The sequence below is a fragment of the Oxyura jamaicensis genome (genome assembly GCF_011077185.1).
Source record: "Oxyura jamaicensis isolate SHBP4307 breed ruddy duck chromosome 5 unlocalized genomic scaffold, BPBGC_Ojam_1.0 oxy5_random_OJ130, whole genome shotgun sequence".
Classification (NCBI taxonomy): Eukaryota; Metazoa; Chordata; class Aves; order Anseriformes; family Anatidae; genus Oxyura; species Oxyura jamaicensis.
In genome coordinates, this window is record NW_023303899.1 from 1 (window position 1) to 11611 (window position 11611).

An 11611-nucleotide genomic window follows, 5' to 3' on the forward strand; every position below is an offset into this window, starting at 1 on the left:
GCGCTCCGCCTTCGCCTCCTTCCTCCTGGCGCCCCTCTTCTTCCAGCTGTACCAGCCCGGGCCCCCCGCGGCCCCGCGCTGCAAGGTGCACATGAAGGTGAGCCACCCCCCCGGGACCCCCCCGGGACCCGCCGGTACCCCCGGTGCGGGCCGGGGGCTGACGGCGGCGCACTGCCCCCCGCCCCAGTCCTTCCTCGGCGTCTTCCGCTCGCTGCCCGCGCTGGAGAAGACGGTGGAGCGCTGCCTGGTGCTGCTGCGGCCCCGCGCCAGCCGCCTGGTGGTGCAGCTGCACTGCAAGTACGGTGAGTGGGGCACCGGGGGACGGCCGGGGGGGTCGCACCGGTGCCGCTGAGCCGCCGTTCACCCCCCCCCCCAGGCATCACCCGGACCCACAACCTGGCCTTCCAGGAGTGCGAGCGGCTGCAGGCCGTCTTCGACACGCAGCGCTGCGCCAGCAGCCTCTGCGCCCCGGCACGGTGAGAGCAGCGGGGGGCTGCGGGGATGCGTGCCGGGGGGGGGACACGAGGCGCTGAGCCCCCTCCCGCCCCGTGCCCAGGGTGCTGGCGGAGGCTGTGGTCCACTTCCCGCAGACGCTGGCGGAGGTGACGCTGGGGGCTGGCCCCGGGGGCAGGATCAGCCTCCGCAGCTACGTGGAGGATGAAGCCGGTGAGCGGGGGACCGGGGGCTGCGGGGGGGGTCCCTGCGGCCCCGTGCCCCTGACGGCCTCCCCGCAGACCTGGGCAAGGCGATGGTGACGGAGCTGTGGCTGGCCCCGGACGAGTTCCAGGCGGTGGCTGTGGTCCCGGACTCCCGCATCACCTTCTGCCTCAAGGAATTTCGGGTGAGCGTGACCCGGGGGCCGCCCCCAGACGTCCTCCCCCGTCACTCGCTCAGCTCTCACTCGGTCTCATCTCTGCCCAGGGACTCCTGACGTTCGCCGAGGCGTCCAACTTGCCCCTCACCATCCACTACGACGCACCCGGCAGGTAGGAGCAGGCGCCCTGACCGCCCCACGCCTCCCCGGCCCCGTGCTTAGGCCCGCTGTGCCCCCAGGCCGGCCATCTTCTCGCTGGAAGACCCCCTGCTGGAGGCACACCTGGTCCTGGCCACCCTGCTGGACCCCCAGAGCAGCTCCCAGCCCCCCGCAGCCAACGGGTAACCGCTGCCACCAGTAGGGACCAGAGTGAACGGCCCCCACGCCGCCCCCGCTGACTCGCCGTCTCCCCATGCAGCATCTCCCACGCGCCTGCCCCGTCCGATGACTTCGCCGATGACCTCGAGTCCTACATGGTTGCCATGGAAACCAGCAGCTACGGGGAGGACTCGGGGGCACCCCCCAGCCCCACCTTCCCCCTGCGCACCCCTCATCCCATAGAAAGCGACCCCCAGGAGGAGGAGGAGGAGGACGGAGCTGTGCCAGGGACGCCCCCTCACAAGAAGGTGGGGGACGGGCACGGGTGTGTCGGGGGCAGGGGATGGGCGCACTCCCCCCTGACACCCGCCTCTCCCCCCCAGTTCCGCTCGCTGTTTTTCGGCTCGGTGATGACATCGGGGGGGCCCAGCCCGGCGCCCACCCAGGAGGTGCTGGCAGAGGACAGCGAGGGCGAGTGCTGAGACCCCCGGTGCCCCCTGGCACCAGCCCTGGGGCCGTGCCGCAGCAGCTGGCACTGCCTGGGCACGCAGGATGCGCCCCCCCCGGAGCCCCCCTGCCACAACACCAAGCACCCCCCCAAGACCCTTTACAAGTTTATTCCCAAAAAAGCCTCCTGCCCCCCCCCCTCCACTGCTGTCCCAGGGGTGGGCTGCCCCACTCACCCCGGGGGGCCCTGCCCCAGAGGGGGCTTTTGGTTCGGTGGAGGGTGGCGGGGGGGGGCGGGATCTTACAAATAAAAAAACGAATGGAAACAAGAGCGACCTGATGGGGGGGCCGGGCCCCGGGCCCCAGCGGCGGGTGCTCACTTCTTGGCTTTGGCAGAGTTGCGGGGAGGGGTGACGGGGCGTCCGGCGGGGTTCAGCCCGCTGAACTGCCCGTATTTGCCCTTGTTCTTGTCGGCCGGCTTCAGGATCTGGGGGGCAGGGGATGAGTGAGGGGCTGCAGGCGGCCGCCCCCCGCTTTCCCCAGCTCCCGGCCCACCCGCCCGAGCCGCAGCCCACCTGGAAGGAGCACATGAGGGTCTCATCCACGCTCATCATGGCGCCCGCGTTGTCGAACTCCCCGCAGTAGTTGGGCGCCGAGAAGAGGGTCACGAGCTGGCGCTTGGCGAAGAACTCGTAGCCGTCCTCCACCACCTGCGGGGCCTCGGGGCTCAGCTGGGGCAACCCCAGTGCCCTGGGGCAGATATCCCCCCACGCCCTGCCTGCGGTCCCCCCCCCCAGGACAAACACCTCCCCTCCACGAGCTTACGGAGCCCAACCACCCGCTGGGGCAGCACCCCCGAGACACCAAACGTCCCCTCCTGAGGGGAAACCCCCTGGAGACCCCTGCCGGGTGTCCCCAGAGCAAGAGCCAGCCCCCCCGCCAACCCCAGCCCCCCCGGCAGTACCTGGTGTGCCCGGCAGATGAGGTCCAGGTCGTGCTTGTGCAGGAACTTGGCCACCACCTCTGCCCCGAAGGTGAAGGAGACGCCGCGGTCGTTCTCACCCCATCCCTGCACGTCCTTGTCGGGGTCGGACCAGAGCAGGTCGCACAGCAGCCCCTGGTCGGGCACGTCCGTGGGGCGCATGATCCGCCGGATCTGCTCCATCGACTGCAGGTCGGGAGACAGCCCTGCGCGGGGCGGGCGGCGTCAGGCCCTGCCGGGGGGCAGCCCCCCGCCCCGAGGCAGCCCCCCGCCCCGGGGGCGCCGTGCCCACCTCCGTGGCAGCAGAAGATCTTCTCGTCCACGATGGCAGCGATGGGCAAGCAGTTGAAGCAGTCGGTGAACGTCTTCCAGAGCTTGATGTTGTACCGCCGCTTGCCTGCGAGGCAGCGGTGTGGGTGCCAGGGGACCCCCACGGAGCCTCGCCAGCCCCGGCACCGAGCCAGCTGCCCACGGGACGTCACCGGGTGACACAGCGTGGGCTTGGGACGGGGACACGGGGCGGGCACGGGGCATCGCATCCCGGCAGAGAAGGTGCCGGTGGGGACGGGTGGCACGGGGGCGGTGAGGGGGCTCCCGTCGGTCACAGAAACCGCAGACGGGGCCGAGCGTGGGACGGCACGGGGATGGCACGAGGGGAAGGCGGGCAGGGAAAGGTGGGTGGGAGGGGGGCACGGCCGCGTCCCGGCACTCACACTCATCGTAGAAGCCGTAGATGCGGTTGATGCTGGCGCACTCGTGGTTGCCGCGCAGCAGGAAGAAGTTCTCGGGGTACTTGATCTTGTAGGCCAGCAGCAGGCAGATGGTCTCCAGGGACTGCTTGCCCCGGTCCACGTAGTCGCCCAGGAACAGGTAGTTGCTCTCGGGGGGGAAGCCGCCGTACTCGAAGAGGCGCAGCAGGTCGTAGTACTGCCCGTGGATGTCCCCTGGGAGGGTGGGGGGCACACACGGGGTGACGCCCGGCCCCGCCGCCCCCCCCTCCCGGTGCCCCCGGTGCCCCCGCCCCGTCCCGCTGCTCACCGCAGATCTTGAGGGGCGCCTCGAGCTCCAGCAGGATGGGCTGGCTCAGGAAGATCTCCCGCGACTTGAGGCACAGCCCGCGGATCTCGTTCTCCGTCAGCTGCACGTTCTTCCCGGGACGCGACCCTTGCACTGCGGGGGGGCGGCCGTCAGCGGGACCCCCCCACCCCCGGTAACGGAGCCGGTAACGGAGCCGGTCAACGCCCCCAGATCCCGGCCCCGCACCCAAACCCCCGCACACACCGCCCGCACCGCCCGGCCCGGTACCGCACCCCCCCCTCGACGCCCCCCCTCCTCCCCGGTCCCCTCAGCGCCCCCCCGCCGGTCCCGGTCCCTCCCCGGGGCCGTTGCGGGGCCCGGAGGCCGCCGGGGCCCCGGGGCCGTTGGTGCCGCGGGCGGGGCCGTTGTCAGCGGCCCCGTGCCGGGGGGGGGCGGCCGGGGGGGTCCGGCGGGGGCCGCTCACCCTCCAGGAGGCGGCTGATGATGGAGTCCAGGTTGAGCTTCTCGGTGTCCGCCATGGCCGCCGGACGCTGCGTCCCCGCGCGCCGCCCGCCCCGCCCCGCCCCGCCCGGCACCGGGAGCGGCCCGCGGGGACCCGGGGCGGGGGCGGCGCCGCAGCGCCCCCTGCCGGGCCGGAGGCCGCGGAGACGCGGAGCGGGGCGGGCTGCAGCGGGACGCCGGGGGGCAACCGGGACGGGGGACGAGGGACGGCACCGGAGGGCACCGGGACACGGCGGGCACCGGGATAGGGGACGCGGGGCGGCACCGGGATAGGGGCGTGGGACACGGGGCAGCACCGGGACACCGGGGGGCAGCGGGACAGAGCACACGGGGCGGCACCGGGGGGGCACCGGGGGGGCACCGGGACAACGGGAGCACCGGGACAACGGGGGGCAGCGGGACAGAGGACACGGGGCAGTACCGGGGGCACCGGGACGGGACAGGGACACCGGGGGGGCACCGGGACACCGGAGGGACCGGGACAGGGGACGTGGGAAGGCATCGGGAGGGCACCAGGACGCGGGACATAGGACAAGGAGCAGCACCGGAGGAAACGGAGGCATAGCGGGGGCACCGCGACCGCACCGAGACGCTGGGACACGGGACAGGGGACACGGGACAGCACCGGGGAACATGGGGGGGACGCGGGACGTGGGGCAAGAGGAAGCACAGGGGGACGTGGGGGGACACGGGGCGGCACCGGGGGGCAGAGAGACATTTGGGGCGGGGGGGGACAGCGGGATAGGAGACACGGGACATAAGGCAGGGGGCAGCACGGGGGGGCACCGGGACACGGGGCAGCACCGGGGAACGTGGGGGGACACGGCGAGCACCGGGACACGGGGGGGGGGGAGTTGGGTAGGTGACACGGGACAGCACCGGGGGACGTGAGAGAGACGGGATTTGGGATGAGGGACAGCACTGGGGGCACAGGGGGCACGAAGACCCCCTGGGGTGCACGGGACCGGGACATGTGACGGCACCGGGGGGCAACGGGGCACCGGGACACGTGACAGGTGGCACGGGACAGCACCGGGGGACAGCGGGACAGTGGACACGTGACGCGGGACACGGGACAGCATCGGGGGGGGCGCGGTGGGACAGGCTCAACTCTGCCCCCGCCGCTCCACTCCGTGCGTGCCCCGTGCCCGTGCCCGCACCCCCCCGGTGCCCGCTCCCGCCTGCCGGGGCTGCGTCTCGGGGCTGTGCCGGTGCGGCCACGCGGGACCGTTGCCGGGAGGCTGTTGCCACCCCCGTGCCGCGGAGACTCTCGTGGGGGCCTCCGTGGGGAGCGGGGGAGACCGCGTGTTCCGCGCCGTGGGGCGCTTGGCCGTGCCGTGCCGTGCCACGCGTACCCCCGGTGCCGTCCGCTCCCCGCGTGCCACGCGCGCCGCCAGCCCGGGCCCCGTGCCCGTGGCCCCCGTCCGTGACATTTCAGCCCCGTGGTGTCAGCTGCGCCGCTGTCCCCGGGCGACCCCCGAGTGCCCCAGCCCCCGCTGGCCGCGTCCCCGCACCCCCCGCCCCCCGTCCCCGCCCCGCGCCCTCCCCCGGGGCCGCCCCGCCCGGGCTGGAGGCTCCGCCGGTGCAGAACCGGGCACAGGGTTCTGCGGGCAGCGACAGCCGCGGGCACCGGCACCGCCGCAGCGACCGCCGGTGGGTGCCGGGGGGGGTGCGTGTGCGCCGTGCACGCGTGTGGGGGGACTTGTACACGTGTGTCCACGCGTGTCCGTGCGTGCTCGGAGCGCCGCGGGGACGGGGACGGGGACAGCGCGAGCAGCTGTCGCGCTAAGCCGGGGGACGTGCGGCGCCGCATCTCCGCCGCGCTGGGGACAGGCGACAGGCAACAGGCGACAGGGGCCGGGTGGCAGCCGCGGACAATGGGGCTCTGTGCCGCCCGCCGTGCCCGCCGCCTAATCCGGGGCACGGGGCCGGGCCCCCCGGGGGAGGGGGGGACCGCGGGGCTTTAAGGGCTCCGAGCGCTCCCCCGGCTCCAGCGGGGCGCTGTCCCGGGGGCAGGCATCCATCCACGCGCGACCGCGGGCCCCGCGCAGGTACCGCGGCGAAAGGGCTTGCCGGGGGGCGGGGGGGGGCGTCCCGCCACCGGAGTCGCCCCCATCGCGTGGACACCGTCTAGGGCCCCCCCGTGGGGTCCGCGGCTGTCGGCGCTGGCCAGGGGATGCCCGTGCCTCAGTTTCCCCCCGTGCCAGAGCTGCTGGGCTGGGGCACCGGGGGGTGGGGGGCGCACCCGGGCCCGCAGCCCCAGGGCACCTTGGCACCGGGCGCAGGGGGGTCCCCGGTGGGGCTGGGCTGACGCTGGATTAGGATAATCCCTGCCGGGGCTCAGCTGGAGCTGCCCCGGTCAGCAGGGCAGGCACCGAGGGGTGTGTGTGTGGGTAGAAGGGACACTGGGGCTGGCACCGAGGGGACCCCAGGACACCCCAGGGGTCCCTGCCGAACTGGGCTGACTCGGCCCCTCTGTCTTTTGCAGCTCCCCCCGACGCCAGGATGGTGAGTGGTCCCGGGAGGGTCCAGGCGGGGGGGGCTCTTCCCAGCAGGGCTCGGCGGTACCGGGCACTCAGCATGGCAATGCCATGCCCACCCGCCGCGTGACCCCGTGGGGACAAGGGGACGCTTTGTCTGGGAGCTGGCACTGCCCTGCTGTCCCCAAGGCGGTGGCTCCGTGCCTGGGCACCCCCCAACCCCCCAGCCCCCTCGCCCCGTGCTGCAGCACTGCCCCATGCCTGCCCCATGCTGCCCCGAACCCCTCAGCCGCCCCATCGCCCCCATGCCAGCCCCATCGTCCCCGTGCTCGCCCCTCATCTGTCCCACTGCTGGCACCATCCCTGCCCCTGTCTGTGCCCCGTGGCAGCCCCCAGGGCAGCCACCCGGCTCCAGCCCCGGCTGTGCCCCACGGCAGCTCTCAGTGGACCAGGTCAGCGTGGAGCAGCCGCTGAGCCCGAAGGAGCAGGAGTGGGCAGGGCCGGAGGCACTGTGCCCGGGCTGGCTGGACGAGGAGGTGTCTGACGGCGAGGTCCCCGAGGACACCGGGGACCCCGACTCAGCCACCCATGGCTACGAGTTGCTGCAGAGTGCCCTGCGCCAGGAGGGGCTGCCCCTCACCGTGGACCACACCAAGGAGCCCCGCACGGGTACCGGGCATGGGGGGCACGGGGGCTGGGAGCTGGGGACCCAGCGCCAGGCTGGGGGCACTGGGGTGCCAGGGACGGGGCGGCAACGGGGTCCCATGCCTCCTGACCACCACCTCGCTGGCAGGATTCGGTCCACTGGACATGACTGTCTGCATCCTGGGCTCCCCTACCGCCTTCCTGCCCGTCCTGCTGGAGGGCGGCTCCCGCTGCCCAGGTGCGTCCGGCCCCCAGCCCCCCATAAAGGGCAGCCACGAGCTCGCCCCACGTCCCACCCGGGGTGGGTGCCCAGCACAGGGGGCACGGCCGCTGCCCACACCCCTGCCCACCCACAGGTGCCATGGTGCTGTGCCTGTCACCCGCCTGGGCCAGCCGGGTGCCCTCGGAGACGTCCCCAGGCGCCTGGTCACTGCTGCTCTCCCAGGGAGTCTCCTTTGAGGCGGGGGGCCACAGCGCCCTGGAGGTGTTTGTGCCCCCCCGGCGGGCCACCTACGTGACGGGCACCTTCAGCCCCGGGACGGAGAGCAGCTGGGTGGGCGAGCTGGCCCGCGACCTCGACTGCCCCACGGGGGGCTCAGTGCCACTGGCCCGGCGGCTGGAGGACCCGGTGGCCACCCGCCGGGTGCTGGCTGCCCGTGCTGGCCTGCACGTGCCCCCCACCCTGGCCTTCATCCTGGGAACGGAGGGGGCCCTGCCCGAGGACCCCGCGCCCCCCGGGGTGCGCCTGGTGCGGCTGGAGGACCCCCAGGGCCAGGAGAGCCTGGTGCGGGAGGAGGTGTGCGCCTTCCTGGGGGGCGCTGCCATGAAGCCCTACAGCCAGGTGGGCACTGGGCGGCACCGCGGGGTGGGTGGGGGGCTGTGGGGCTGGGGCATGGGCGCAGGACACTGCGGGGTGGCCACGGGATGGGAGTCACGAGCAGAGAGCGGTGGTGGTGCTTGGTGGGGCGGCGCGGGGTGGTGGTGGGAGCGGGTGGCAGGGGGCGAGGGGTGCTGTGGCGAGGTGGCAGGGGGTGACGCCGTGCTGCATGCAGGTGGCGGTGCGGCCGGCAGGGTGGCGGTGGCGTGGGACAGGCACCCGCAGCACCCACGGGAAGGCGGAGGGGGCGGCGGTGGCGGCGGCGGTGGTGGCCCAACTGAGTGGGCTGCAGGAGGAGGAGAGCGTCCTGCTGGAGGCCCTGGTGCCCACCGCCCGCCTGCCCGCGCCCCCCCCCACGTAAGACCCCCCCTCGGGCGCCCACCACCCCCGGGGGGGGGAGGGGGCGGGAAGGGCCCCCCGGAGCTCCCACAGTCCCTCTGTCAGCCCCGAGTCCAAACCCTGGGGTGGGGGCTGCCCCAGACCCCTGCAGCCCCCTGGGGGGAGGGGAAAGGTGACTGCCCTGGCCCCCTGCTGTCCCCCGGGCTGGGGGGCAGCACTCATCGTAAGGGGGCAGGTGGGGAGGTGAGGGGACCGTCCTTGGCTCCCTACCACCCCAGTGGGCTGGGGGTGGCCGTGGCGGTGGTGGTGCCACATTGGTGGTGCCAACCCACCGGGGGTGGGCTGGGGGGGGACGCGGCAGGGCCCCCTCCCCACGTTCCCGTCCTCGTGCTGCGGCGCGTCCCTGCCCTGTCCCTCGCCCCCCAGGCAGCGCAGCCCCACGGCTGCCCATGGCCCTGCGCATCTGCACCGTCGTCTGCCGGTCCTGGGGGGACCGGCCCCAGCTCTGCCAGGTACGGCCTGGGTGTGAGGGTGGGGGTGGCACGCCCTTGGGTGGGGTCGGGACCCCCCCCCCGGTCATGTAGCCCCTGTGCCTGGCGGTGGGTGCGGCAGGGTGGGAGTGACCGCAGGGCGTGGGGTCTCGGCACCTGGTGGCTCTGGGCGTCCCCGGGGGTGGCCCATGTCCCCGTGCCGGTGGTGGCGTGTCCCCACAGGTGGCATGCGGCATGGGGCGCGCGGAGGCGCCGGTGCGGCACGGGGCGGCGCTGCCCCTGGGCCTGGACTCCAGCCTGCAGCAGTGCGGCCTGGCGGACCCGGGGCACCGGCAGGCACTGGCGGAGCGGCTGCGGGGGGCTGCTGAGGACGCCATGGCCGCCCTCCTGGCCGCCGAAGCCGAGCTGAGCCCCGCACAGCGTGGCGGCGCCCGCGCCCGCACCGACATCCTTGGTGAGCACCAGCCCCCGGGGCTGCTCCTGCAGGGGCAGGGGGAGGGCAGCCCTGGGGTGCTGAGTGCGCCGTCCCCACCGTGTCCCCCAGGTGTGGATTTCCTGCTGTCGTGTGTGGATGACACCCTGGAGCTGGTGGCCCTCTCTGCCAACTGCCAGCGGTGCTTGGAGACCTGCCTGCTGGCTGAGGCCATGGGGCGCGACGTGGGGGAGCCCACCGGTGACCTGCCCCGGCTGCTGGCAGAAGCCCTGCTGCACCGGGCACAGTGCCACCTGGTAGAGGGCAAGGACATCCTGCTCATCGGGGCCGGCGGCGTCAGCAAGAGTTTCGTCTGGGAAGCAGCCCGTGAATATGGCTTGAGGGTACGGAGGAAACGGGGCTGTCAGTAGGTTCCAGAGTGAACACCGGTCACCGCCCCGCAGGCAGCGGCGGTGCTGTAGCAGTGCTCGCACTGCGGGTGGTCTCCGACCCGCTGCCTTCTGCATGGGCTGAGGGGGGCGGCGTGGGGCCGGGGGTGGGCGCCCGTCCCCCGTCCCCGCACCACGGTGACGCCCGTGTGGTGTCTGCGCAGATCCACCTGGTGGAGTCGGACCCGGAGCACTTTGCGGCGGGGCTGGTGCAGACCTTCCTGCCCTACGACAGCCGGGAGCACCAGCGCGACGAGGAGCACGCTGAGCGGGTGGCGGAGCTGGTGCGCGCCCGGGACCTGCGGCCCCACGCCTGCCTCTCCTACTGGGACGACTGCGTGGTGCTGGCGGCGCTGGTGTGCCAGCGGCTGGGGCTGCGCGGCAGCCCGCCCGCTGCCGTCCGCCTGGCCAAGCAGAAGAGCCGGACCCACCAGCACCTGCAGTGCTGCCGCCGCGGCCGCCCGCCGCCCGCCGCCTTCGCCGTGCCCTGCCGGCGGCTGCGCAGCCACGGGGACGTGGAGCGGGCGGCGGGCGCCGTCCCCTTCCCCGCCGTGGCCAAGCTGGAGTTCGGGGCGGGCGGCGTGGGCGTGCGGCTGGTGGAGAGCGCCCGGCAGTGCCACGCGCACGCCGCCCGGCTGTGGCGCGACCTGCGCGCCGACGCCGACTACCCGGGCATCGGGCTGGGCTGGGGCAACGCCATGCTGCTGATGGAGTACGTGCCGGGCACCGAGCACGACGTCGACCTGGTGCTGTTCGAGGGGCGGCTGCTGGGCGCCTGGGTGTCGGACAACGGCCCCACGCGCCTGCCCGCCTTCCTGGAGACGGCGGCCGTGCTGCCCTCCTGCCTGCCCGCCGACCGGCAGGCCCAGCTGGTGCGGGCGGCCCTGCAGTGCTGCCGGGCCTGCGGGCTGCTCGACGGCGTCTTCAACGTGGAGCTGAAGCTGGGCCCCGGCGGCCCGCGCCTGCTGGAGATCAACCCGCGCATGGGCGGCTTCTACCTGCGCGACTGGATCCGCGCCGTCTACGGCCCCGACCTGCTGCTGGCGGCCGTGCTGGTGGCGCTGGGGCTGCCGCCCGTGCTGCCCGCCCGCCCCGCGCCCCGCGCCCACCTGGCGGGCGTCATGTGCCTGGCCTCCGAGCACGGCCCGGCGCTGCGCCACGGCGGGCTGGCGGCCCTGCAGGGCCTGCAGCGGCGCGGGCTGGTGCGGCTCAACCCGCTCTTCGAGGAGGCGGGCGGCCAGTACGAGGAGCCCTGCCTGAGCGTGGCCTGCGCCGGGGGCAGCCCTGCCGAGGCCTGCGGGCGCCTGCTGGGGCTCTGCCAGGCGCTGGGCATCGACTCGCCACGCTACCCCGTCGACCACTTCCTCTCCCACTTCAAATAGCCCCGGCGGGGAGCGGGGCGGGGGGGTGGCGCGGACGTCCCGACACACGGCCCCGCCTGCCTGGCCCCCGGCGCCCCCCGGCTCCCCCCCGGCCCCCCGACGTGTCCCCTTCTCCGCCACCCCCTCTCCCCGAGCCCCCCCCCCGGGCCTTGTCACCCGTGTTGCTCGCTCCCCGTGGCACGGGGACGGAGCCCAGGGGGAGTCCCGAGCCCCCTGCCCCGCCATCCCCTTGCTGTCCCCAGGGAGGCGTGGAGGGGGCCCCCTCGTTAACGAGCCTATGGTAATGGGGTGGCCCCCACAGCACCCCACAACGGCAGTAGCACCAGCCAGGGCGGGGACACCCCGCAGTAACAGAGAACACAGGGAGGTCCCACCATAACGAACCTGCGTGGGGAGACCCTACAATAACCAATGAGCATGGGGAGACCCTACAATA

At 74.2% G+C, this 11611-nt stretch overlaps 3 protein-coding genes across 3 annotated transcripts in view; 2 read left to right on the forward strand and 1 right to left on the reverse strand.

Annotated features, from left to right (window-relative positions):
* Positions 1 to 4: 4 nt before the first annotated feature.
* RAD9A (RAD9 checkpoint clamp component A) lies at positions 5 to 1887 on the forward strand (the record flags this gene model as incomplete). Its single annotated transcript, XM_035311554.1, has 9 exons — positions 5 to 97; positions 188 to 302; positions 377 to 476; positions 557 to 666; positions 735 to 841; positions 922 to 986; positions 1054 to 1155; positions 1233 to 1440; positions 1516 to 1887. Coding segments are annotated over 9 exons (999 nt in total), but the record flags the coding sequence as incomplete, so codon positions are not given.
* Positions 1734 to 4235, reverse strand: PPP1CA (protein phosphatase 1 catalytic subunit alpha). Its single transcript, XM_035311560.1, has 7 exons — positions 4063 to 4235; positions 3600 to 3731; positions 3275 to 3505; positions 2854 to 2958; positions 2544 to 2767; positions 2155 to 2289; positions 1734 to 2066 (listed from the first exon to the last, which is right to left on the reverse strand). The coding sequence occupies exons 1-7, from the start codon at positions 4115 to 4117 to the stop codon at positions 1956 to 1958; spliced, it is 993 nt and encodes a 330-aa protein (XP_035167451.1). The 5' UTR covers positions 4118 to 4235; the 3' UTR covers positions 1734 to 1955.
* Positions 4236 to 5171: 936 nt separating this feature from the next.
* CARNS1 (carnosine synthase 1) overlaps positions 5172 to 11611 on the forward strand; it is a 7311-nt gene continuing 871 nt past the window's right edge. Inside the window, exons 1-10 of the mRNA XM_035311559.1 lie at positions 5172 to 5753; positions 6591 to 6608; positions 7018 to 7249; positions 7374 to 7463; positions 7582 to 8066; positions 8278 to 8459; positions 8872 to 8953; positions 9155 to 9386; positions 9477 to 9748; positions 9958 to 11611. The exon at positions 9958 to 11611 is cut by the window's right edge and continues 871 nt beyond it. Coding sequence (XP_035167450.1) covers positions 6606 to 6608; positions 7018 to 7249; positions 7374 to 7463; positions 7582 to 8066; positions 8278 to 8459; positions 8872 to 8953; positions 9155 to 9386; positions 9477 to 9748; positions 9958 to 11175 — 2796 coding nt within the window. The 5' untranslated portion in view covers positions 5172 to 5753; positions 6591 to 6605 and the 3' untranslated portion in view covers positions 11176 to 11611. The remainder of the gene's footprint in view (positions 5754 to 6590; positions 6609 to 7017; positions 7250 to 7373; positions 7464 to 7581; positions 8067 to 8277; positions 8460 to 8871; positions 8954 to 9154; positions 9387 to 9476; positions 9749 to 9957) is intronic.